The 26,237-nt window shown below is 41.0% G+C and overlaps 1 protein-coding gene across 3 annotated transcripts; it reads right to left on the bottom strand.

Moving 5' to 3' along the window:
- Positions 1 to 758: 758 nt before the first annotated feature.
- Positions 759 to 24,859, bottom strand: dgkaa (diacylglycerol kinase, alpha a). 3 transcript variants are annotated; one of them, XM_058643899.1, is made up of 24 exons: positions 24,540 to 24,859; positions 15,526 to 15,629; positions 14,971 to 15,047; positions 13,375 to 13,504; positions 13,107 to 13,181; positions 12,949 to 12,998; positions 12,775 to 12,849; positions 11,741 to 11,857; positions 9,935 to 10,052; positions 9,732 to 9,820; positions 9,485 to 9,604; positions 8,304 to 8,402; positions 7,943 to 8,029; positions 7,060 to 7,133; positions 6,898 to 6,972; positions 6,576 to 6,661; positions 6,390 to 6,479; positions 6,135 to 6,295; positions 5,957 to 6,021; positions 5,413 to 5,503; positions 5,122 to 5,308; positions 2,974 to 3,091; positions 2,744 to 2,804; positions 759 to 1,880 (listed from the first exon to the last, which is right to left on the bottom strand). In XM_058643899.1, the coding sequence occupies exons 2-24, from the start codon at positions 15,599 to 15,601 to the stop codon at positions 1,800 to 1,802; spliced, it is 2,202 nt and encodes a 733-aa protein (XP_058499882.1). In that variant the 5' UTR covers positions 15,602 to 15,629; positions 24,540 to 24,859; the 3' UTR covers positions 759 to 1,799. The 3 variants fall into 3 exon arrangements, with proteins under 3 accessions (XP_058499882.1, XP_058499884.1, XP_058499883.1); XM_058643901.1 differs by having other exon boundaries at positions 15,526 to 15,625; XM_058643900.1 differs by having other exon boundaries at positions 24,710 to 24,859.
- Positions 24,860 to 26,237: the final 1,378 nt, after the last annotated feature.

Genomic DNA, 26,237 nt, shown 5'->3' with positions numbered 1-26,237 from the left:
AAGGATAAGATAATAACTAGTCATTGTATGTATACAAGCATACAACTGAACTGTAGTTTAAAGCACAATATTAATAATAACATCAATGACAGTAAAACCATTAAAACCGGGACAACAATAAGTATGTGAAGCACTAAGTTCACCTTTAAATACTGCTGTATTGCTATGTACTGCTATGAGTATTTCCCCTCATGTATATACATATATATGTGTATATATGCATCAAAGTACATCTTATAAAAGTGAGGATTTTCTGCTTTTCTCTATTTCATGTGACTGTAAACTTAATAATTTTGACATGACAACAGGGGGCTGTGTGCTTTGTGAAATTGTGACAGATGTCATGAAACACGTCGTGACGTGGCCTCACTGAAGAAACAGAGCTGTCTGTCATGTTGCACAAATGATCCGGAGCACTTAAAAACAGTGGCTTACTCCACATGCAAACAGTAACTCTGACCAAACCTTCCAAACATGTGCCATCAATTGAAAGCATTATCGATCTCAGCATTTGTTACTGGCAGATCAACCATGAACTCAAAGTTTAAATTATGAATTATTACACAGAAAGAAAAACAAGATCTAGAGTTAGTTGCACAGTGACAAATAAAGTCTGAGAGACAGGCAGTGAAGACAATAACAACAGTAACATGTTGCAGACATCTGAGACTCAGGAATAACAAGTAGATGAATGGCGCCCCCTTGTGGTAGAACAAAAAACACCTACCATAAGTGAAGGTAAATGAGTTAACAGAAACTCTGGAGCTCAAATAGTTTATTAAAATCTTTATACAGTGTTATTTCATACTACATTCAGAAACCCTCAATATACTGAAATGATGTGATTGGTGAAGCATTTAAATAAGGATTTAAAATGTTAGAATGGAAATTACCACAATTTACAAGTTAGAAATGAATGTGTTAACTTTCTTTGCTCATCAGCACACACACGCACACACACACATAGAATTTCTCAGTTTAAATCCAAAACCACGTCTTAACCCTCAAACAGCCCTTTTGAAATTGTGCTGACAAAAAGTCCTCACTCCATAAAATCTGAAAAAAATAAACTGCTCACACATAAACATACACATACACATGTATACACTACCACACACACACAGAGGAACAGCAGAGCTGTAACTGTTCCTGAGTCACTTTCAAGTATCTCGTGAAATGTATGACACACGCACAAAAAAAGAAAGGTTCAAATTACTTCAGCCACATTCTGAAATATAATCTTGTCTAAATCCTTCATTCTCGGTGCTAAATTGACGGGAACGTACTGTACACAGTCGTATCTCAGCATCACAGCATCTTTACAGCCACAGCAAGAAAAAACAACAACAATATTACATGGGCTCATGCCCAAAGTGCATGCATTCACAGTGCTCTGTGAATCTTCTACCTAAGCCATAACCCCCCCCAAAAAAACCAGACTGTAAAAAGGCACATGAAGCTGAACACTCCTCTTTGAGCATGACATTCACTTTACTTTACTTTACTTTAACCCTGCTTTTAAAGTTCCTGACAGAGCAGCTTTTCTACAGACTGTTAAAGCCTTGAGACGGAAGCGGCGACAGTGTCGAGCATTATTAATAAAAACACTTCGGTAAATTTGGTCGAACCACACGGGTTTGTAATTCCTACACAGTGGCATGCTTTGTTTATAAGTTACAGAGATGCTTTATGATTATTTTACAACATCCACATTCAAATTGATTTGTTATACTTTTACAAAAGAGTTGGTCTTTTTATTTACAATGAACACGAGCAGGTAGTCAGTCAGTCAGTTTGTGTTACTTGTAGTTGAAAAAACCAGTGGCTTTGGCCTGAGGGGCCATTAACATGCAGGCTTGATTCTTGTGGGTGATGTGAATCTGAGGAGGAAATATGAAACACAACGTGGGGTCATTTGTACAGTAATCAAATCAGATGTCATTAACTGTATTGTAATGTTTAATGTCTGGTCAGGGTCAGTGGTTAAGTGTTTATTTTTTATTTTTCCCCACATGAGGGTTGGGGGTGGCGGTCTGGGGGGGAGGGGGGGTACAGTCTGAACAGATCACCAGCCCATCACAGGGCCACACAGAGAGACAAACAACCATTCACTCTCACATTCACACCTACGGTAAATTTAGAGTGTCTCATTTGCCTAATTCCTAAATCTGCATGTTTCACACACGGGGAGAACATGCAAACTCCATGCAGAAAAAGGCTGTTGTTCCTATATTTTAATTAACAGAATAAAAACAAAAACAAAATGGAGAAAAAAACACTTGTGTCTGTGTGACATTGTGTCAATATCTGTATGTCAACTGGCTGACAACAAAACAAGATTATACCCACTTTTAAATTTAAGGTCAGACTGTTATGAAGTGTGTTTGTACATTGTATTAGGCAGATGAGAAATGGTCTTATCTATTGGTGTTTATATATTGTCATTTTTACTGCACGTATGAGTATGAAAAGTCCAGCCAGGGACAGGAGTTGCAAACTAGCAAATTGCTATATATTCTATATGTGCACGACATCAGATGCACTTTATGTCCACTATGTCTCACTGCATTGTCCCTGATAAATAAAGATGAATTGATTTATGTTTAGATGTTTGTATTTATCAGTATATGAAGAAATAAAAATTTAAATGTGTATGAGTATCACTATTTTTTTTTTCTTCTTCCTAAAAATCCATACTGGTCAGAGTCTATTTATTTACATAATGTAAAGTGTTGTTATTTACCGTGCAGGGAGGCTGCATCCACGGCTCTCCATCTATCTGCATTGGTAATGCTTTCTTTGTCCTGAGGGATCAACAAGAGGTAAACAAAATCAATGACTCACACATGTCATTAAAATACCAATAGAAGCTGCAGCAGCATGCATATTACATTGTCATGTAACGACCGAGCTGAGGGTCAGTCGTCATCACGTATGCTGCTGACAGACTTGACACGTCTGAACACGTCTCACCTGATGGTGATCTGTGACGTCTTGGCGAGCCTCACCGCGCTCTTGAGACCAGTGTAAATCTGTCCCATCTCCATGGCTCCTTCAAGGCCGACCACTTCGAGACGACGGTCACTGAGATCTGACAAGAACACATTTCAGTTCAGAGACATGAAGGTTATTCTGTGTCACAATGAGAATCAAGTAGGGCTGAAGCATTTTGAATAAATACCTAATTGTGATTATTTTGACTGGGATATGATTCGATATCAGGGGGAATGGTAATTTTACATCATTGTTTTCATTTTCATTTGAACAACACATTTAAAATGATTACTGTGGAGTGTGTGGAATGTGTTAGGTGTGTATAGGTCAGGACAGTGTTGTAGTGTAACAACCGTTACTGTACAAAATTCACGTATCTGTACTTTACTTGATTTTTCTAGCAACTTCTTCTTGTAATCCACTACATTTCCTCTAACTATCTTCGTTACTTGTTAGTACTAGCAGACTAGCAGAGTGAGGAATTAAACCCATAACCTTCCAGTTGAAAGACAACTCACCCAACTACTGCTTCTTAAACTTAAGTACATTTTACATTAGAAAATTACTTCTGATGTCCTATACTTAAGACTTTTACTTAAGTAATATTATAAAAAACTGACTTAAATATTGTGCCTCCTGTGATTTAAAATGACAGTAGGCTGATAGCCCTGGAATCAAGTCAAGTGAAAAATACAGTAGTGGCACAAATCATTTCAAGAGGCAACATTTTTGTAACAACTTTGGGTCACTTGTATGCGAATGTTGCTTCCACAAAAACACAAAAACACTCCAGTGTACCTGCTCACCAGCGGACCAACACAGAGACACACTGGTGAACATAGTGGAGCGTTCAGCACCTACACAACACATTGTTTGCTAAAAGACTAAAAACAGACCTAAAAGGAGAGCAAACATTGGCCCTACATCAATCAAATGGACCCAAAAATAACGATAATGGAGCTCTGTGTCTGCCACATGAATAAATAGGGAGGCGTTTGCTAATAAGCTGCTCTCAAACATCAAGACAAATCAGTTACTGCAGTCTCAAAGGCCACATAAAAACACATAAACTTCATACAAAGTGCTCAACACAAATATCCAAATCATTATGGTGACCTGCACCTACATTTACCTGTTCATAAATACATTTAGGTGGGTTAATTAGCAGAAATTGAATATACTACCCATTAGTAGTATGTTTGTATATGTGTATAATCTCTTTACAATAAAAAAAATATTTGTATTGTATAACCTTTTATTATATGTTTTAGATAAGGGACCTGCTTTACAGAGGCAGCAGTCATGTGCTGCCATGTTTCTACAGCAGCCCAAACGGATAAAAACTTTCAAGAGCTTGCATTTCACGACATCCTTTCTGGTATGCGAGGGCCACCGTAGTTCCCTGTTACTTGGGAAAAAGAGGGGTGAGTGGAGGAATCCTCCATTTGTTGCAATCTACACTTTCACCACTAGATGTCACCAATTCTACACTGGACTTTTAAATGGTATGCAGAATTATCCTCTTAGAATAAAGTCTGCCCCACACTAGAGGATAATTGTCCAGATTTCAGTCCCGATCTGACCCCTTTAATTGTGGATGCCTTCTGATTTTAGATTTGAACATATTATCTGGCCAAATTATCCTGTTGTGTGAGGGATTAACAGATTAACATTTTTTGTACAAGCCGAGTTGATTCTGTCTTCTCCGTCTTGCGCACACAACAGCTATTAAATGATGACGCCTCCATGTCTGTTTATATTCTGAAGTCACGTTAAATCACACGAGTTTCTGTGAGATCCCAAAATCCCCGGAATCTCCTCCCTGAAATGGTTTGATTAAACACCAAGTGTGTGGTCCTGTGTCTTGACTGGATCGTCTACAGTAGTCTGCGCTTTCTCAGTGTTTGAAAATCCTCTAGTGTGGTCCAGGATTAAAGCTGCAGTAATTGATTGAACGTGACATGAAGCAACAGCAGCATTTATTTGTGTTATTTTGGCCTTGTTGCTAATAAAATACCAGTCTGATGCAGCTGGGAATCAAGAACACTGAGAGTAGAGTGAGAAAACTAAAACACTGAGCTGAAAGATGGCAGCGTTAAGACGAATCTGCATTACTGAGCACTTTACCTTGTGAGGTCACTTTCAGGATTTCTGGGTCGATGATCACCTCAGGCTCTTCCTGACTCGTCGCGCCCTTCGCGTCCCCTCTCTTGGTTTCACCCCAGAGGTTGGAGCCGCCGTGCATGCTGGGAATGTTGAGTACAGCAACCCCTTCGAGAGAAAGGCTGCTGAGGTCCAGTGGAGTACCGCAGCACTGAGGGGAAGGAGCAGCCAAGTGAAGCATCAGCACACACACACAGTCTGGATGTGGAAACAGTTCAAACTCTGGCTCTGCTGCTGCTGCTGCTGTGTCCTCACCTCGATTGTTAGGCTTTCATTCAGCTTCTTGCAGGAAGCAGAGATGGTTTCTGAAGTGGCAAATTCAAAATACCACAGCTTGTTCTTCATCCTGCACTCATAAAGAAGTATAAAATGTTACTTTCATCAAACACCACTCTTCAGGAGGAGGAGGAGGAGGAGGAGTCAGGTTAACAACATCTGCTGCCACAAACACCTGCTGCCTGCCTGCATTCATCCTTCATCTGCTTTTAAATAACAGTCACTGTGAGCAGGGGTGGGAAAAAAAGAGACTAAAGTGAAAGTGAATAAGTTCAATGCTTGAAAGGTTCTATGGATGCTCAAATATTGCATCTTGGGTTGTTAAAAGTTTAAAATAATGGCAGGAGTTGGTTTAGGAGACATAACAACAACAGTAACAATAAAAACATGAAAGAAATCAAAATTCTATAAAAGTTATAGCATTATGTGGAGTGGGAATAAAGGAAACAGGTGATACAAAGGGAGGCAGAACAAATCAATGCCCTAGAAGCTCAAAGTATTTCCACTGGACTTAAATGCATACCTGCTGTTGAATTTCTGTGGATGTCTCTCCCTCATTGTGTGAAAGCGATGAGCGATGGAGGCATCCTGTCAACACAACACAACACAGCACAACAAGGCAATTTTCCAAAGACAGAACTAAAAAAACAACAAAAAACCCACTTCCCCTTTTTTGTTTGATGTAGTTCTGAGAAACTCACAACTCCAATAGAGAAGTAGTTGTTGATGATTTCATATGGCACTGGGTCGCCTTTCTCCTCATTCTCATCCGTGATGACCTGCACACTCCAGCGGTCCATTAGCACCTGAGAGCTGCCCTCGATGTCCCGAAGAATACGGGTCAAATCCTCGCCGTCGTATCCTGCCGGTCCAAAAACAACGTGTGAAAAACACTCACACATCAGCATATGCATCATTATGTTAAATGAACCGCAAGGGGAAAAACACTTTGCCACCTCCTCCCCATCGCAGACATCGTGCAAGGTCATTTCCTGTGCCCAGAGGAAGCACCGCGACAGGCGGACGGATCAGCAGATTGGCTTTGTCTGTTTGTTTTTTTGTTGTTGAGAAAAGCAACAAAAATGCATCAGTAAAGGTTTGCACAAGGATGCGTTTAATTGAGCGTCACCCAGTAATCTCACCTATTGCGTCCAGAATCCAGCCAACTGTGCCGTCTCCCCCGCACACCAAGATCCTGAAATCCTGCAGATTTCTGAAGAAACTCAGCCTGAAAGGACAAATATAAGAAACAGCACATGATACAAGGCTGAAATATTAAGGTTAAAGCGGTATGAAATTAAATATAATTTGTATTTTGAATTAAATATACAAATTCATCTTATTTATATAAACTTTATTTAACTAGGAAACACCGAATCTCTTTACTGGTGGTGACAGCACATCATTTTACTGAAAATAACCTGTATCAGTGTATATACTGTATAATCTGCATGGATTACTCACCCAGGTCCAGGTCCACCATTTGACAGGTTGTACACCTGCCGTGGATTCAGTAGATACTGAAATTTACGCAGGACTCTGAAATACAGAGAAACCAGAGTAAAAGAAGTCACGTGTGTGTATTAGACGGGTACTTTAACACAAACGTTCTTTTCCTGGACTCACCTTTCTCCCTGCTTGCCGCCACTTTTTGGATTCACAAACACTAGAAGAGGATGTGTGTTTGGCACAGCGCTGATCTATTGAATGACACATTAAAAAAATGATATAACAGGTAACAGGTAAACATGGCTGCATGATAAAACAATAACGTCAAGACAATATTGACACTTTTGACCTCAAATGAGTGAAATGTTTCTCTGTTAAACAAATGTTTGTTGTTTTCTGCTCATGTAGGGCCGGTTCTAATATTAGTCACAATAAAACCTGCATTTTTACAAAAATATTATATATTTTTATATATTCTACTCATACCAATTCATTTTTAAAGATTTTAACCCTTTAAAAACCCTTTGTCATGATGCCACCATGTTAGCTAGCTAGCTAGTTATTTAGCTAGCTAGCTAGCTAGCTATCTGGAGAGATAGATAGATAGATTACAGTTCGAATGGGTTTCAATGGCACATTTTTTTGCGCTTAATGTGAGACTCATGTGTGACAGTACACAGTGTATTTTAGCCTTACTGTAGAAGCTGAGCTGGGAATAACAAATAATCATAACATATGGCAAGATCATAACATAATCTTGCCAAAATGCACACCATACGCACAAACACGCAACAAACAAAATCCCTAAAACTATGTGTTGCTGTTTTTCCCCCAACTTATTTTTTATTTGTCTGACATTCATCTTGATAATTATATCGGCTTATTTGCATTTTTCTGCATGTGATGGTCTATTGTGTTGAAATCACCCAGGCTGAGGATAAACTATCAAACAAATAAGCGCATATGCTGAGCTAAGTGTATTTCTTTTTTCAAATCATGGCATGTGTACATAAAATCACACTTCATACACAATGAGCCTGCATGAGGTATAGAATAATACCTGGAGCACTTGTCCATCAGGAGTCGTATTCAGCTCACTGTCATCTGTTGAACTCGAGCAGCCGTTCTTCACATTGTTTGGTCTCTCCTTCAGGCAAGGAAAGCAAAAAGGTATGGCGTAAATAAATAAACAACATCGACTGTAGTCGCCTTTCTTCCTTCCCAAGAACAAGAACAACAACAACAACAAAGACAACTCAACACATTGTAACTGTCAAAGTGCCAAGCAGGTGAGACCAGTTTACAAACAGCGAGAAACAGCCGTGGGCTGATGTTATGTTATGTTTCTGCGCAGCGTTGGTGTAATGTGCATTGTTTGTAGCGTGCATGTTCTTGAGTTAGGCCTGAGGATGATTCTGTACCTTTATAATAGGATATATGGCCCACGGAGGCAGGATATGGTCTCTGAGCGGCCCACAGAAACACTCCGATGGCTCCTGGTCGGCACATTCATCATGACGCTGGGAAACACAAACAGTGGCGAGTTACATAAACATCGTGGACGGATCTATATTTGTCTTTTGCATCACGTTATTTGCATTTCAATTATGTCAGTCGGTTACAGTGGAAAGAAACAGGATGGTTAGGAGAAAGTAGAGGAAGCATCAACGACATCATAGTAGTAGAGGTAGCTATACTACATATATGTACATATATATGTATTGCATGCACTTTAAAATATACATATATATGTAATAATATATAATATATATAATACATGACTTAAAGTGTTATCAGAAATCACAAATATCTCTGTTGTCAATATTATATATCTATCTATGCATATACAGTATATCTATATATATCTGTACATACATATAGGTATATATATATATATATATATACATATATATATATATATATACATATATATATATATATAAGCCACCTCTACTACTAAGATGTACTTGATTCTTCCTCTACTTTCTCCTATCTATCTATCTACCTAACTATCCATTAGCTAAATAACGAGCCAAAAACCTGCCATTTAAAGGGTTAAAATCTTTAAAAATGAATTAGTATTAGTTGAATATATAATAATGTATAATATTTATATGAATTATATTTATATTAATTATACATTTATATATCTATCAGGCAGGCTACTGGTATTTTCATACACAACCGTCTCTAGGGTTTATATTGAATGGCCCGGGAAAAAAAGGAGAAAATATCAAGTGAGTGGCAGTTTTCTGTGTGACAAAATGACTGTCAGAGGTCAGAGGTCAGAGGTCAGAGAAGAATGACCAGACTGGTTTAAAAGCACATGTAACTCAAATAAGAACTGTGCCTCTTGCCACCCAATTGTTCTATTAGAAAAGATTAACACGGGACACAACTTACAGACCTCACTTCAGATCAAACAACAGATATTCATTCTAACTAAGGTATGCAGAAGATCATCTCTGAATGTACAACATGTTACAGCTTGAAGGAACAGGCTGCAGCCGCATTAACAGATTTACAGTGTTCTGTGTACATAACAAATGTGTCTACAGTATAACTCCTGAAAGAACAGTCACACGTTAAGACGTGTCCTCACCATCGTGTGGCACCACACGCAGTGTTTGCCCGTTAAGCCTTGGTAGCTCTTGATCTTCTTCTGGCATTTTTCACACTTCCTCGAGTCACAGTTCCCACTCACCCATTCGTGTGCTGGAACCTGAAATGTGGGATGAACCTTTTAAAAATCCACAGATGACCACGTTCGTATGACAAAAAAAAAAGAGAAGAGGGGAGTTTAGACTGTGAGTGTCAGTGTAAACGTTGTCATGGCGACGCTGGCATACCCCTGTTTCTTTCTTTGACTTCACATACGTTCTTGTGCAAGGGGCCGGGTTCTTGTTAGCGCAGCGTCCGTGGACTGTGTATTTGCAGCCTGTAACACACACAGTCACATGATCCAGCTATGATGTTGGTGTGAATACATACATATATATATATATTGTAATATCCCTCAGTTTTGACACCTCTGGTGAGACCGCATACTCACAGGTGCAGCACAGCCCTTGCTTCCTCAGACCCAGCAGCAAACTCTGACACACGTTGCAGTAAACGGGCTTGTTGAAGTGTTTCATCCTCCAGAGATGCTGCCCGTCCTTCTGCGTCATCTGCTTGTTGATCATCAAACATGGCAATTAGAGAAGACGCAATAAGATCTATTATATGTGATAGTGCAAACGCATCTCTACTTAAATAAACTACATTGTTTTTGTCTTATATTATTATGCTTCTTTTGTTCAAATTTGGATAATAACAATTTAAACTTTTCCTCCTTTATAATTTGGAAATAGTGCTAATTGGTCCTCTATAAACCAGTGTTGGCCAATTTACTCAGTAAGTGCAATAATATCGCTTTACTTATTCCCTTAGTATCGAAAGTAATAAGATAGATTACGTGTTATGTTACTATATTACTTTAATTTAACAAGTGATGTCTTTTGGAACTTTAAATCCAGTTTATTTGAACAAAAGAATTGCAACACTGCAATAAATCTGTCTCCTCGACTTTTACTGTTCCTGCATATTCCTTCTGATGTGACCTGCCGTGAATACATGTCATGATAAGATAGCCTCTCAAGGACAAAAAACACATTGTAACATAGTGACTCAACCTCACTGGTTAAAGTAATATTATTACAATGATATACTACTGAGTAACATGTAAGCGACTACCTCTCTGCTCTTTGTGGATGTATTCTCACCATATTTGTTGGAGAAAGTTAATTGGTATATGCTCTATTAGCTTTTCTACAAGCTCTTTCACGTCAGCGTAGGACCCTGTTTAAACATTCTAAATTCCCTCAAATTATAAGGATCTTTGTGCTTTCCGCAGCTTGTTCTCTACATAAACAAACAATAATAGACCTATGTTTCTACATACATTACGCAAGGCCCCAAAGTTGGACTTCGCAAAACCCATAAATGTTTCCATAGACGTGCTGTGATGAAACCTTGTATTTCACAGTTTTGCACACCCACTCATGACTAACCTTGCCTTAAAGAGACTGCTGATTATGCGGCGTGTCGAGGCTACACGTATACTGACACACCGCACAGCCCCATGGATATTCAAAAATCAACACTGTAATCTCTAGGTTCTCAACACAAGATCAATCTGTTTGCACAGCAACCGGCGCGCTGATCCAGATCACATACTGTAATGTCTTTTTCTTTTTTCTGTCCCCCCCCCCCCCCCGGACGTGATGAATCAGCCTCATTTTTCTGTATGAGGCATAGGTTTCGCCAACTGTGAATTGGCTGCATCTTTGCACTGTGGCCTTCAAATGTCTATTGGTGGCTAGAAATAGGTTGAGGGGAAGTCCCCGGCATTGTTGTGGAGGCCAAACCCAGTGACAGAGTCCAGCTCATGGTTTTAAAAAAACACCCCAGTGAGCTGCAGCCAAACAGAAAGTGGCTTTGTACATACTACAACAGCTATGACACAAAACTGAGCACTTTTGATTTGTATTACATAAACTATGTTCGTATTATAGTTTAATGATTCATTCCTTCAGCCAAACACTGTTGGCCTGAGAAGAGTAAACACTTATGGAGCAGAGGTCTCATGAGAGAGGACAATCACCACACCCTGTAACACTGAGTCGGCAAAAAGCACAGGTGCTGAGGTGGCAGAGGACAGAGTGGAGACACGCCTGACGGGTTTCACAAGAGCAGTAAATGTGACTTTTACTACTTGGCCACAGATTCCTGCTTTTAAAATGAAATGTGGCACATCCTGGCCGGGGCTTAAGCAGTCAACACTTAACAAGAAAAAAAAAAAAAAAAGACGAAGCACCTTTAGACCCAGCAAGACCAGCAGGGGGACGTTGTTCATGCCTCCCTCCACCCACTCGTCCAGAGACACCGTGTCGCTGCTGTCTGCATCGATTGCTCTCATCATGTCCTTCAACACCTGATAAAATGATATTTGCTTGTTACTGTCACAATTAGAGGAATTTAATATAATTATGTCTGTATAAGAGTATAATCCTTTTAAGAAATACACATTTTTGGGGGGGTTTTATAGTTGTGGAATAAGGCTTTTACTGGACTTTGGCAAGGGCCTCGCTTTATGGAGAACTCTATCTTGCAGTGCCAAAAACCAGCCAGAGAATGCATTTTGAAGAAAGAAAGGAAAATAATGAAATTCCTAAAAGCCACAATCGTTCCCTGGTACGATTGGTACAATGGGAGGGGTGAGTGAAGGAGTCCTCTGTTTGTTACAACCTGCAGTCTCACATCAGAGCTCCAGAAGCTGATGGATTCTTTTTGAACTAAGTGTGTTTTCGCCTCTGCTAAGCTGCGTGCCATTTAAAGTCTTCCTACCAACCTATCAGTTATAAAAAATGAGCCGGCCTGGATTTTGACGCTGTTGTCTTCTACTTCTGTGCACCAGCTTCTTCCATTAGTTTGCGGGTTTAAGTCATGGGATTATGAAGTGTGGCACATGGGCAGAGCGTCCAGGCCTGCTGGAGTCTGACTCCAGCTGAAAGTATCCATGCAGTAGTAGCTCAACTCCTGATCACTCTACCTTGAGAACTTCTATCAAAATCCATCTCAGTTGGGTGAACATGTTTACATACATTTTATTGTCATATAAACATAGTGACTCATTATGTTTTATAACAATTCACATGTATGGGAATGATTAGGGAAGTTAAAACTTATCATTTTACTAACCCTAAGTAAGCAAATGGGTAACACGTGGTGCCATATACACAAAACGTCATTACGGATATTTCATGCAAACAAGTGTGTATTACATTTAATGTGAGTGTATTTATGTGTTTCTGGGATTTACATGACAGAGTGAAGCATTGTGGGACTTACTGGCCTCAACTCTGACACATCCCAGCCCAGGTAGTCTGCGGCGTGCATCATCTGAGCTATAATCCGGTCCACTTCCTGATAGAAAAACGATGACAACAATAAAAATCACATTCACTTCTATGGGACATAAAAGATTATTTTCCAAACGAGAGAAGGAGACAAAATACAACTTACAGAGCTGTCAAGGACTCCATTGCCATCTCTGTCATAGAGCTTGAAAGCAACTAAAGAGAAAGAGGGAGACAGAGAGAGGGGGAAATGAAAGTGGAAGTTGTGGACCTGCAGTCATCGCTCACATTACACTGTGGACAGAAGAGAAACAAGCCACTCACACTCCAGCTTGTCCCGGGGTTGGCCGTCCTCCAGCAGGGAGAAGTAACACGAAACATCCTTCAGGAAAACCTCCTCTACAGGAGACGCAGAGAACAGACACAGAGCTGTGAACACTCCTGTCACCAAATCTGCATAACCAGTGCCACACGGGCATGCAGTGATGAATGGATGAATGTATGCCAAATGGGCCATGGTGTGAATTGATAAGGATGTGCTGCAACGCGGCGTGTGAAGACAGCGTGTCGTGTTGATGGTGCATAATCTCACTGGTGGTGTCTTCTTGGGCGGCTTCAGAGTTTTGGAAGGAGCGGAAGAGTCGCTGGCAGAGATCCACGGGGAAGTCCTCCACTTCTAAATAAGTCTTCAGGAAGAGACGGAAGCCTTCTTCATTGATGCACTGGTGAATGGAAGAACGAACGGGGGAGACATTTTGTTTGTGAGAGTTGGAAAGTGACGTGTGTGTGTGTGTGTGTCTCGTATCTCTTGAGAAAATAAGTGAAGGACGATGGCGTCCTACAAAATCCGGGTTGGCGGCAGGACTCTCCCCTGACAATGACATTACATTACATATTACATGATACAAACTTTGTGGGCCATCTGTCCGGCCCGTTTCTCACATGATCACATGCCGCGGGGCTCGATAATAGTGAAACACAAACCCATTTCGTGTTGACATAATCTATTTCCGTGGTTGATATAACCCTGCAGGGCTGCCCCAGTAATAAATAATCTCACTGTGAGGCAGGCAGATTGCAGGAAAGAAAAGAATGAGGGAAAAGGAACCAGTGACACGGCGTCGTTAATCTGCACGCAGTAAGATGAACAATGAAGACTCATCATTCCGTGCGAGATATTAACTGGTGCTTCAGGAAAGCATTTGCATTTTTATCCACTATAAAAACCAATGTTTCCTCGCAATTATCCAATTAAACTGTTTGCAGCCAAATTATCTGTCAGATATTGCTGCGTCTGCTTCCTGCACAAATGAGTTAGCCCATGTCAGACACTGACGTACAGGACAGAATATTCTATCTATTCTATCACGTCTGAGCTCACACTCTGCGTTCCACTGTTCAGCGAGGCTTTACTGCGTGGGCTTAACCCAAGGAGGGTCATTTACATTTGCAACACAGCTCCGAAACGTGCCGAAGATATTTCTCGACAGGTTAATCAACATGATCAATGCGTTTGAATCCAATGAATCAGCGCAGGATAATTAATAACCAAGCAACACACATAGACCCCGTGCTCATTTCTCAATTAAAGGGCAAATGGACAAATGAAGAATAATCTTGAAATCGTGATAATGCTTCTAGGGTTCTAGGGATTATTCAATCATGAATCGATTAATCATCAACTATTTTGATAATCGATAATGATAATTTTTCAGCTTCTTAAATGGGAATATTTTCTGGTTTCTTTGCTCCATTTGACAAAGAAATCATTTAAACTGAATCATTTTGGATTGTGGACAAAAGAAGACATTCAAGAATATCATCATTTCCAGGTTTGGGAAACACAGATCAACATTTTTCAACATTTTCGGACATTTTACGGACCAAAAGTACTCGATTAATCGAGAAAATAATCGAAAGATGAATCGATTATGAAAATAATGATTAGTTGCTGCCCTAGATGCTTCTGTGTTCTGTGTTTGTACATTCTATTACAGAGTGGGATTAGTTTATTTATTGTTGTGGAAATGAGACATTAAACATCCAATAACACATTTAGCTCTGGAAATTAGTAAAAAAAAATCTTCTTTAACTGCTTTGGTGGCAGAGGACAAAACTGTGACTGAGTTTTTGGAGGAGTGGACGTGAAACCCCCCCCCTCCCCACACACACACACACACACACTCACCTCTCCATGTCTGTGCCGGGCCAGACGACCATCTGCATCAAATTCCCTCAGCACATCTTTCACCTTCAAGCTGCAGTCTGGAGGCAAAGACACGCACGAGTCACACAGGGATGCACATCTGGGACACATTTCTTTAACTGTATGTAACCGTTTCAATAAATATACTGTAGATTCATCTGGAGAATAAAACATGTGCATGCTTAATTTCCAAAACAACAGAATGTGAATGTGACTGCCTCTTCGAATATATACATATGTATATATATATATATATATACATATATATATATATATACAGTATATATATATATATATAAAACTATATATATATATATATAAATATATATATATATATAAAAATATATATATACTGTATATATATATAAATACATATATATGTATGTATGTATATCTATATATATAAACATATATATATAGAAAAAAACATAAGCAAGTGTAAATGAGAGTGTGTGTGTGGGTGGTGGTGGTGGTGGTGGTGAAGGTGGTGGGGAGTTAAGTGCTGAGAAAGGTGCCCGCCTGCTTGTCTGTACTCACATTCGATGTACTGCTGCAGCTGGATGAAGTCGACAGGGCTCAGTTCCTTCACCTCTGGGTTTGTGGGGGTGGACATGGTGCCTGCTTCTGCACGAACTGCCTGCCTGCACAGGCAAAGAGAAGCAGTGAGACATAGATGTGGAGAAAAGAGAAGGTGGGTGCACAGGAGCCTTGCTTCTTTGTAAAACATGAAAGCGTGGCTGCAAGCAAATACGATAGCATCTTTACATTCCCCTACTGCACAAATCCACGACTGTAGACGTGGAGAGCTCACAATCGACATGCAAACCTTGGCAGAAGCACGAATGAATCATTTTAAATCTTAGGCCACGCTCGTTAATCCACAGTCTTTTCTCAGCGTGAATCTAGAAAGCAGATCTCGCTTGTGCGAGGCTCTGAGACACGGCTTCACACTGATAAACTGTGCTCGTTTTACACCTCACTCACTTATCACCAGAACATGAGACTTGCTGCTTAAAACTGGGACATTTCTGGTGGAATAGATGTCAGGCTAAAAGTAACCCGCGATACGTCAACTCAGGGGACTCTCTGCACCCAAAATCTCTATTTCCAGTGGCCCACATGAGACAGTTTACATTTGTTCAGTTTAGAGAAAGAGAGAACTTTAAATGTAAAGATGCCAAATATTTTGTGGAGAGACCAAAATACCAGCGTGGCCTCTCAAGGGACGTCCCTTCAAACAAAAGGAAGAGACATAGATGTCATATGAGGCTAAATGTGAACATGAAAGTTAAACGTGGCACAGAAAGGGAAATTATTGTTGCAATGAGAGCTGCTGGCATGCTGTTTGTTTTTTTTTTGTTCAGCATGAATTCCTTATGAAAGAAGGTTCTTCAAAAGCAAAAAAAACAAAAAACATGATGGAGGATAAGGAAAGGTACATTTGTCACCGTGGAGAAATGTGTGCTGCACATAAAAGCATCACAGGGACGATAGGAAGCATTTAACCTGATGTTCTGACAGAAAGGAACATAATAAGACGATGGTTTGAAAAGAAAAGAAACATTTAAGTGCTAAGTGCTACAGGATATATCCACTAATGATGGGAAAACTAAGAGGAATGCAAAGCTCATCAATCATTGAAGAAATAGGTGGGACCAGATAATGGAGGGGAGAAAGTTTTATCCTGGCATCCTGTTTAATGTGCGGGCCAATAAAATGGTGTGATAAGGAACGCGTGCATACGCACATACAGAATTTATAGGTGGTCTGTGGAAGATTAGAATCGATATATTTTGCAATTATGTCAGAAGTTTGATCTCATAACAGAAGCACCGAAAAACAGCACACATGCTTTCCCCCCCACTCTGCTAATGCATTCCTTTCACGGTCAGCAAAGCATTTACCAGATACTGTTAGTGTGGTTAATACACTGGGATAAGCTCTAATCAATACGGACGGGTTTTGATGCTTCTGTCTTACTCAGTCTTGTGTCACGACTTGAGCTTTGTATGATTCGACAGTATGTACACTGCTTAACAAATTTATTAGACCCAGACAACATCAATATTTTAGAAATCTGTGAAAAACTAAAGGCGTTATTGTTATTTATATAGGCAAATAAGAAACTGAATTCACCTTTTACTATGCAAATGTGAGCCGGCTCACTGGGCTTCTTCAAGCCAGAAATGAACGAAGCATAACATTCAACCACCACTAAAACTAATTTTTCTGTTGAGGAATGCAAGTAAAGAAACTATAATAATATATAAATATATATAATATAATAATATAATATAATATAATATAATATATACATATACTTGCTGATTCTTGAGATATTATTGAGTGTGACATCAGTTCAAAACCTTCAAAAGCCCCCACAAAAAAACAAACAGCTTGTCGATATGTGTAATCAATCACAATAGACTTATTAGCTTTTGTCTAAATGACATAATCATTAAGCGGCGATGCCGTGGAGACTTTCTCCATCAATCTGCACTTTACCCACATTACCATGGAGCACTGATGGACCCCTGAATATAATAAATACGCTTTTGCACTTCTCTGTTCAGCAAGTCAACAAAACAGCCTGCATGCTAAATTATTCATCACTGTATGGATATGAATGGCAAAAAGAAGGCAGGTACGGAAAGGTGGAACGTTTCATAAAGTTTCAGAAACTCAAGAATATGACAAGAAGTTTGAAAATATTTAATGCTCCTGAGGCCAAAAATTGTTTTTATGACACAACCATGACCTTGAACTTCAGCCATCCTGTAATCTACGAGTGCAAGCGAACATCTGTGCCAGATTTGACAGAATTCTCTGCTGGGGTTGCGGAGATTTCACATAATCTGTTATGTGATGTCACCATAACCACGACTTTTGACCTTCAGCCACCAAAATACAATCAGTGTGTCCTTGAGTTGAACTGAATACTTCTACCAAACTTGACGATAATCCCTCAAGGCATTATTGAGCGATCATGTAGAAAAGAATGAGACCGAGTAGATGACAGATAGTCTAAATGCCACAGGCCACTCACTGTCTGTCACCAGAAGCCTGTGGGCACAAACACGTGTCGAGCCCTTTAAGGAAAGCCTGCTGACTCACAATCAGGTTTCGTGTGGTTGTGGAGATTCCTCAGAAAACAATGTGATTGTCATTAAAGATTTAAAAAGGGGAGATTGGGTAAAATGGAAAATACTGAATATATTAAACCCTGTCTGAGCAGCAGAAAGTCCATTAGATTCAAATCACTGTCAAGTGTTTAGACCCCGTGTCACTAAGATTCCCACGCTGCACACAGGAAGCAATTTGTTTTATGTCAAGACACACGGAGGCAACAGCAACATTATGCTAATAAGGCGGACGACTGCAAATGGGTTGGAGCATGACTGAAAATACAAAGAAGCGCTCACAAAGATCTGCTGAAAAAAACAGATTGTTAAGCAGTTTGACGAGATAAACGCTTCGCCCCTACACTGCCTCTGTATACACACAAACGCTCCCTCGTTCAGGCCTGATAGTATTGCTTCACAAAGCCAATTTTGAGATGAAGGGTGCAGTATATACAAATAATGTGACATCGTTTCTGTTCAAACAAAAAAGCAGAATAACAATAAAAATATATTATTTATTATTAAAAAGTAATCGAACCAAAGGTCTAGGACAAGAAATCGCCTAAAATAGCCAAAAAATGGCCGTCCAGTCCAAGATGGGGGCATTCCTGTAGGACTTATGGCAAAGTCATCATTTACTTTTTGGACCGTCCTGACATGATAAACATGTGTACCAACGTTCGTTCACGTACGTGAAACACTTTTTTTCATTTTCTCCCACTTCCAATTTTCAACGCATATTCCCAAACGACTTTCACATGCAAATTTCCACCAGGATTGATGCAGTTGGAAAAATCTGTGAGTTTTAGGGCATGGGAAAGGCCTCAAAGACGCGATGTTCACCAAATGTTACACACTGCTGTGAATCCTATATCAATCCTTTTTCCATCACCAACAACACAAACACAAATCCAAAGTGGACTGAAGACAGCGAGGTGGTTCTCGACCCTGTTTGATGAAAAGAACCTTGGTGTAAATGTGTTGCTCACACTGTTGTCCGCAGGTCTTGTCACACATTTAAGTGCAGCCATCGATGGTATCAGACAAAAAAAATATCAAAGGACAAAGAAAAAAAAAACCCACAGAAATGAAATGATCTGGAAAAAAGCAAAAAAAAAGAAACACACCCACTCCTTACATGTGATTATGATCCATTTACTCTCTTTAGAGTCTGAAAGGTTCACACTGTCCTCACTTAATTCCCTTAAAAGGTCAGCAGCGTTGCCTAGCAGTTGTGTTGATGCTGCTGTTCAGGTGGGCCACGTCTGTATCGACAGCAAAGTGACGAACCAACGCTCATGAGCAGCCATCTGTCACTAATCACCTGACCACAGCCTAAAAGTGTGTGTTCTAAAAATATGCCCACGACTCCCATCTTCAAACACAACACAAATAAACTCCGGAATTATATTTACACATAAAACACACACATTTTTATGTCCGATCGGTGTTTCTTCTTCATTTCTTTTTACGCAGTCCCATCAGAGACAAGAGTGAGGTCTTTATTTTGGGCTCTGACTGAAAGAGAACCATCGTCGTATTGTCTAGTTTCAACAAGATCTGGTTTCTCCGATCTGAGTAAACGGATTCTTTGCTTCCTGATTAGATAATGATTTGCATTGAATCAGCACTGGTGAAAAACATGGGAGCACAGGGCGAGGTATTCCCTGCACTTAGTGGAAAAGAGAGGAATGGTGTAATGGGTGGAGTTTCTGAGGAAAAACAACAACGACGGCACCGTCTAAATGAGCTTAGTGAATGAATATTTCAGCAGGTTTGAGGAATGTCTGAGGCTTAAGACTTAATACGGCCCGTGTGACTAACTGCCTGTGGCCTCGTGCAGGGCCTGTAGGTTAAATGAAAGATGGTTCATGGCTGTCGCTGAACGTCTGGGTTCTTTTTTTAGCAGTAGAAGCCACTTATACTCCAAATCTGTCGCAGCTGCCTTGTGCGTTCGCTCGCACAATATTGCTGTTGTGCTTCCACCTCGCCTCCATCCGTCTTGACAGAAAATGAAGTGACTTCCTGTGTGCAGCGTGGGAAACGTAACAGAGAAAGCCGCGTGGAGCTGAAAGGCTTAATTAGCGATCGTGTAAACTGATTCGACAGTGGTTTGAATCTTATCCCGTGGCGATAGTCCCACACTGCACAATATTAAAGGCAGAATATTAAAGGAAAAAGCCAGTGTTACAGACATGACAGGGCTATTTTTGGATAATAACGAGCTCATATTTTCACACACAGTCGCATCAATTGGACGATTTTTGCGAAATTTATTTTAAATGTAGTGCATGGCGGCATAGCATCGCGTCGAGACCCATTTGCTATTTTTAAAACCACTGTAAGGCTCAAAACAACATTCCAAAGGGTCCATAACTTTGCAAGTGTACAGACGGATTCTGTAGAAGACCGACGCTGTCGTTCTGTGACGACATTAGAGCTGCAACTAACCATTATTTTCATAATCGATTAATCGTTCGATTATTTTCTCGATTAATCGATTAATCGTTTGGTCCATAAAATATCAGAAAACCTTAAAAAGTGTTGATCGGTGTTCGTCAAACCTGGAAATGATGATGTTCTCAAATGTCTTGTTTTGTCCACAAACCAAAATGATTGACTTTTAATCATTTCTTTGTTATCCAGAGCAAAGAAACTGAGAAAATATTCACATTTAAGAAGCTTAAACAATCAGAAATCTTGTTTTAATCATGAAAAAAGCTTCAAACCGATTAATTTAGTAATCGATTAATAATTGATTCATCGATTAATCGTTTCAGCTCTAGACGTCATCATTGAAGTCCGTAACAGTCTGTCACAGAATGCATCGCGTGACATTTCATTACGCTACTGCGACAGCTACCTCCACACAGACTACGCTGTTCTCTGTGGCTCCCTTTTCATTTTGACTTCTGCCTATACTGGAATATGGAAATATTCTCCTGCACTGGTGTCCACTGAGAGAGTGTTTGGTGCCGCAGTCTTTGAATATGGCGTCACAGTACTTTGGGTAAAGTACTGGCTTCCTTAACACTGTTCACTAGAATATTACATTATAGACCTGGGACGTCTATAACGTCTGCATTTGTCCTATAACAACAAAAATCACCAAACGTTACGCACTGCAGCTTTAAGTGTGAGTCACCGCCCAGTCATTCCGTGTGATGTACTGACTTGCTCCGAGTAATCGGCACAAAAATACCACGTTTGAGGGGAAAAGAACAAAAGCTGAAGCCTCCTGACTCACTGCCACTGCCGATTCTTCAGAAAAGGACAATTTGAATGTGAAAGTGGTTTATTTAAGTAGCAACAAATGATCTACTCCCCCACAAACAACTGACAAACCATCTGTCTGCAGCCCTGACGCTTGCTTTTACTCCTGACCACTCAAGTGAAAGCCAAGAAATCACCTGCTTTACAGAAAGCACAAAAACCACACACTGTGAAATAAGTGGATTAGTTCGGTTGGCATTTACACAAGCCATGTTTTTAATTAAGAAGCCCTCAATGCCTCAGTGTACAAATGTCAACAGCCATAAAACAGTCTCTTTACAAGAATCATTTGAGGGTATACTTGGGGATGACCTTTTTCCATGAGGGCTAATGTTTGTGCAAGCTGTCACAACACCCACGCCTTGTGTCAAGGAAATCTGCTGTTTTGCAACACTTGCAGGGTGCAAAGCCTTCGACTCCGTCATTTTGTGGTTGGAAAACACTGCGTAGCTTCTTTTAACAGAAGCCGACTTCTACGTGTGTCGTCAGGCATCTGTTCCCCCCCCCCCCCCCCCCCGAAACAACATGAACTCTCTTGACTGAAGAGAGTTGATGTAGACTGCAGCAGGTTAACAGCCGGGTGGAGAGAGGACATACTTAGTTGCTGTGGAAAGTGTTTCCCTCCATCGGCTGCTCTCCGTCAGAACGCTGCCATGGGTGACTAACAAGGTAGGAGGAGGCACAGGCGGACAGGGCAGCCAGCCAGCTCAGAGAAGGGGGAGCCCAGTCAGTCACCGGCGAGCATGCCGGCGAGTCTTCCCCTGCAGCTCCGCCTCCTCCTCCTCCTCCTCCTCCCACGCCGTGAGCACTGGCCTTCAAAACCAGAGGCCAAACTCTAAATTGCATTCTACATGCAGATGCTACTGTGACTCACCGCCTGAACAGGGGAACACTCCCTTACTATAAATGAACTGTTTGCTCAAGAGGTCACTTAGCAGCGCCACAGAAGAAAACTCGCCCACAAATGTTCATCTTTTTCCACGTTTGTATCCGTGGAGATGTAACGTTTATCATCACTTTAGTTCAGTAAAAGTCTTATCTTCACATCATTGTCCACATTATTTTGTGGGCAGATAACACAGATACATGTAACGACTAAAGTAAAGACATAGTCACATTTGAGGCTACTTTTAAAGTCCTCTGCGTCACTGTATAGTAATAGTGGATGATTTGGGTGGCATGCAAAGTAGAGTAGGCCCCAGTTACAGCAGGAAGGTCCACACACTATACAAGTGAACTGTAAATAACACAAAAGTGAGACAAAGACATTCCCCAGTGTATGAATCATAGATTTCTTTGAAATGTGTAGCAGTGGCTCCCCGGCGTCATACTGAGGTCTGCCTTTCACCCTGAGTCCAGACTTGAATGCAACTTATATAATGGGTTGTTTTAGTGTGTAGGCAGTGTTGTAGCACACCATGCTGCGTTCAAAAAAAGAAGAAGAAGAGGAAGAAAAAAAAAAAGAACAACCTCAAACCTGCCCAGACTTGTAATGCATGCAGTCGTACAACAGCCAAGCTGCATTTATGGTGCGTTTGCACGTCTCATATGAGAGAGTCTCGCCTCGATATGTCCACAGCTGGGAAAAATGAGCCATTAAATGTCACATCTTTCAAACTATAATCACACAGTATGACGACGGCGAAGTTAAGTGGCGATACGACAAAGGAAGTGACAGTAAAATGAAAGATGTCACTGTTGTATTTAGAGAAGTGAAATGCTTTATAGTGTGCGGACTCTGATCACGATTCTCCGTGTCAGATCGCACGAGTTACCTAACGTCCACAGATCATCAAAAAAAAGCTCCAGTCTGTTTACAACCTCCACTCTGTGGCGTAAACATTACCCATGGGACAATCGTCCCCAGCTCAGGATTGATTATTTGACCCTTGCAGATCGACACAATCTCCTGCCGATCAGAGACAAACACACACGTCAACACTGGAAATGAAGCGGTGCAGAAACTGCGAGTTCCGGCAACAAATAGACCAAGAATAACTACCAAGACTTGTTTTTCCAGCTCATGTCATCGTTTTAGTATTTTTTTTTAGTATCTATTATAATTATCAGGTGCGTGCAATATGTGTGAAGTGTATATGCTGTTTATTATGAGTGTTATAGTCTGTCATGTGTTGTTTTTGTGAAGGCATCGTTATTATTATGCACAAATCGAGTCCGACACAAATGTCCCCAGGCGAACAGTAAAAGTATATCGTATTGTACTTACGATGTATTGTAGATTAAGAAATGTGGCGGTGGGTCTTCTGCACATACTCTCTTTAATTCATAAACATCATTTTCTTCATGACGTTTACACATTAGACAATACGGAGGAAATGAGGGTGATCTAATGTTACTGTTACGTTTGTTACCAAAGAATGTTCTTATGTCACAGAAACAGTGAAACACAAGATTCTTATATAAGAGAGTACGGTAAACTGTGAGGACCTAGACTTTCCCGTGTGGCACTAGGACTGTATATTGGCAAATATTAAGACTCTTTCCAATTCACAATGATCTACGTCACACACACAACAGAGCTGGACATATAATATAATATTCTTTAATTTCCTACGTTATATTGATGATTCTATGTTATCAATATAACATAGGTTTGATAAGTATTGATGTCATATGTATGCCCCATGAAAACACCCACATAGTGCATGTTATAAAATGATTTAAGCAAAGACTATTAGCCTCTAATTAATTATTTTGGGCCACATTTATCACCTCTAATCCCAGGTCATGATGATCAAAAACAAATGACACTTACACAGTTGTACCATCTGTTGGCCACTTTCAGTAAAACATATAGTGCAAGACCTTTACACCAAACTATTTTAGGAGCTCCCTACATAGTTCTGCTGTGACAGATGGACACAGAGAGAAGAAGCTGTGAAGTGAAGCAGCAGCAGCACAATCAGCAGCACAATCAGCAGCAGCAGCAGCAGACGCAGACGCAGCAGAATCAGCAGCAGTCTGACATTCACAGCCATCACACATTAGGAGGATTAAAAAGGAAGAAGGCAGAGAGCTCCGTGCATTACGATTCAACACCACACCACACCACACGCAGGCACGCACACCCTCTGCCCCGTGGACTGCAGCTCCACTAACACTGACTCTGTCACCAACACACATGCAGCTGCTTACACGTTAATGCAGTTGTTGACAGCAGCAGCAGCAGCAGCGATGATATGATGATTCCACCTCTCGACTCTGCAGCTGAACAAGAGCTGCAAACTTCAATCAATGCGGCAAACCTCGCCGCTATTATTCTCCGTCTCGTGCCGCTTCTCCCGCCGCTCACTGTTGATGTTTACCTTTGAGTCGACACTTCTTCACGTGACTCGTCAACAAAACGCGGGGAAGAGGAAGAAATCCTGCGTTCACACGCGAAGCGAAGTGGCCGTTAACTTTAAATGGAGGCAGGAGGTCCGCGCAGAGGAGAGAGAGAGAGAGAGAGCGAGAGAGAGAGAGGGAGAGAGGGAGAGAGAGAGCTGAGGCGGTGCTTCACAGGAGGCTCCTCTCTCTCTCTCTCTCTCTCTCTGTAAACCACACACACACACACACACACACCAGCGTGCATCCATCTGCAGAGTTGTGAACGGTTTGCTCTCATCGAAAGTACACACAACTGTGTGACCTGTTCAGGGCCGTTTCTACCTTTGTGTGTGTGGGGGGGCCTATGGTTTATTTTTTTTTGGGGGGGGGGGGGGGGGGGGGGCCTATGGAGAGATTCCTCACCCTTTAGATTCAATTCAGTTTTGTTTGTATAGCACCAAATCACATCATTATCATACATTACCTGAAGGCAGTGTACAGAGTAGAGGCCCTGGTACACTTCCGTGCACAACACCCAGTGCAACTGCATTTCCTCCCCACCAGTAGGCGGAGTATAAGCCCCGCTCACCAAGAAGAAAAACTATTTCAACAACAGAAGAGGTCGTCGCCAAGCATAGTCATCCGAGCCTCGACCTTGTGACCCACGACCCGGCTGACACCCCGACCCCCCTCGAACCTAGCCGCTCGAACCAGACGTTGTTCTCTTCTTCTTTGTTAGAAATGCGTCCTGTTCCCTGCGTCCAGACTTGTACCGCCACCTGATGGTCAAGTGGGATACTACAGGACCCCGACGCAGTTGTGTCGGGTTATAGTTTTTGACAGGACACACATTATCTCAATGGACGAGCAGTGACTCTCGTGTCTTGTTTTCTTCTATTAAAGAAGAGTAATGGGCAGCTGTAGCTTTATGTTGGGCTTTTGTGTGCGTTACAAAACCATCTTTCCAGGCTACGTGACATTCCTCTCGATGAGTGGAACACCATTTTCTTTCTAATCCACGTAAAGCCTGTTTAAGACAGTGTCTTTGAAACCGAGGAAAGCTCATTTCAGGCCGTTATTTACACAGACGTTCTTACGTAAACTCTGCAAACGAACAACTAGAACAAGGGAACACTATAATTATGTCAAACTGAAATGCTCCAATACTGTTTTTATTCACAGCGATTATGTACAAACGCTCACAAAATCCACATGGGACTGAGACTCTCTGCTGTCATTTCTAGCCCCTTTTCCACTACATGGTCCCGGCAAGCCTCATCTCGCCTCAGCACGGCACGGCATGGCACTGCACGGCTTGACTGTACAAGGTTTGGTTGGTTTTCCATTACAATATAGTACCTCCTCAACGTGGGCGGGGTCATCACAGCTGCATGAAACTAGTGACTAGTGACTTGTAAAACAGTTATTTTCCGTGTACTGAATCATTAGAATCAGTTAATTAAAAAGATGTGTTGAGTACTTCCTGCATGACTGGAGCACAGACTCCGTCTGGCACAGTCCCTGAAG

This window comes from Solea solea, chromosome 11, assembly GCF_958295425.1.
Source record: "Solea solea chromosome 11, fSolSol10.1, whole genome shotgun sequence".
Taxonomy (NCBI): domain Eukaryota; kingdom Metazoa; phylum Chordata; class Actinopteri; order Pleuronectiformes; family Soleidae; genus Solea; species Solea solea.
This window is presented reverse-complemented; position numbering and strand designations above follow the sequence as displayed.

Coding starts and splice junctions, on each gene's coding strand:
- dgkaa (XM_058643899.1), bottom strand. CDS start 15,601: ATGTCCACCCCCACAAACCCAGAGGTGAAGGAACTGAGCCCTGTCGAC. Junction 6,973..7,059: donor GGCGGCAAGCAGGGAGAAAG/GTGAGTCCAGGA, acceptor TCTGTATTTCAG/AGTCCTGCGTAAATTTCAGT. Junction 6,662..6,897: donor AATGGTGGACCTGGACCTGG/GTGAGTAATCCA, acceptor TTGTCCTTTCAG/GCTGAGTTTCTTCAGAAATC.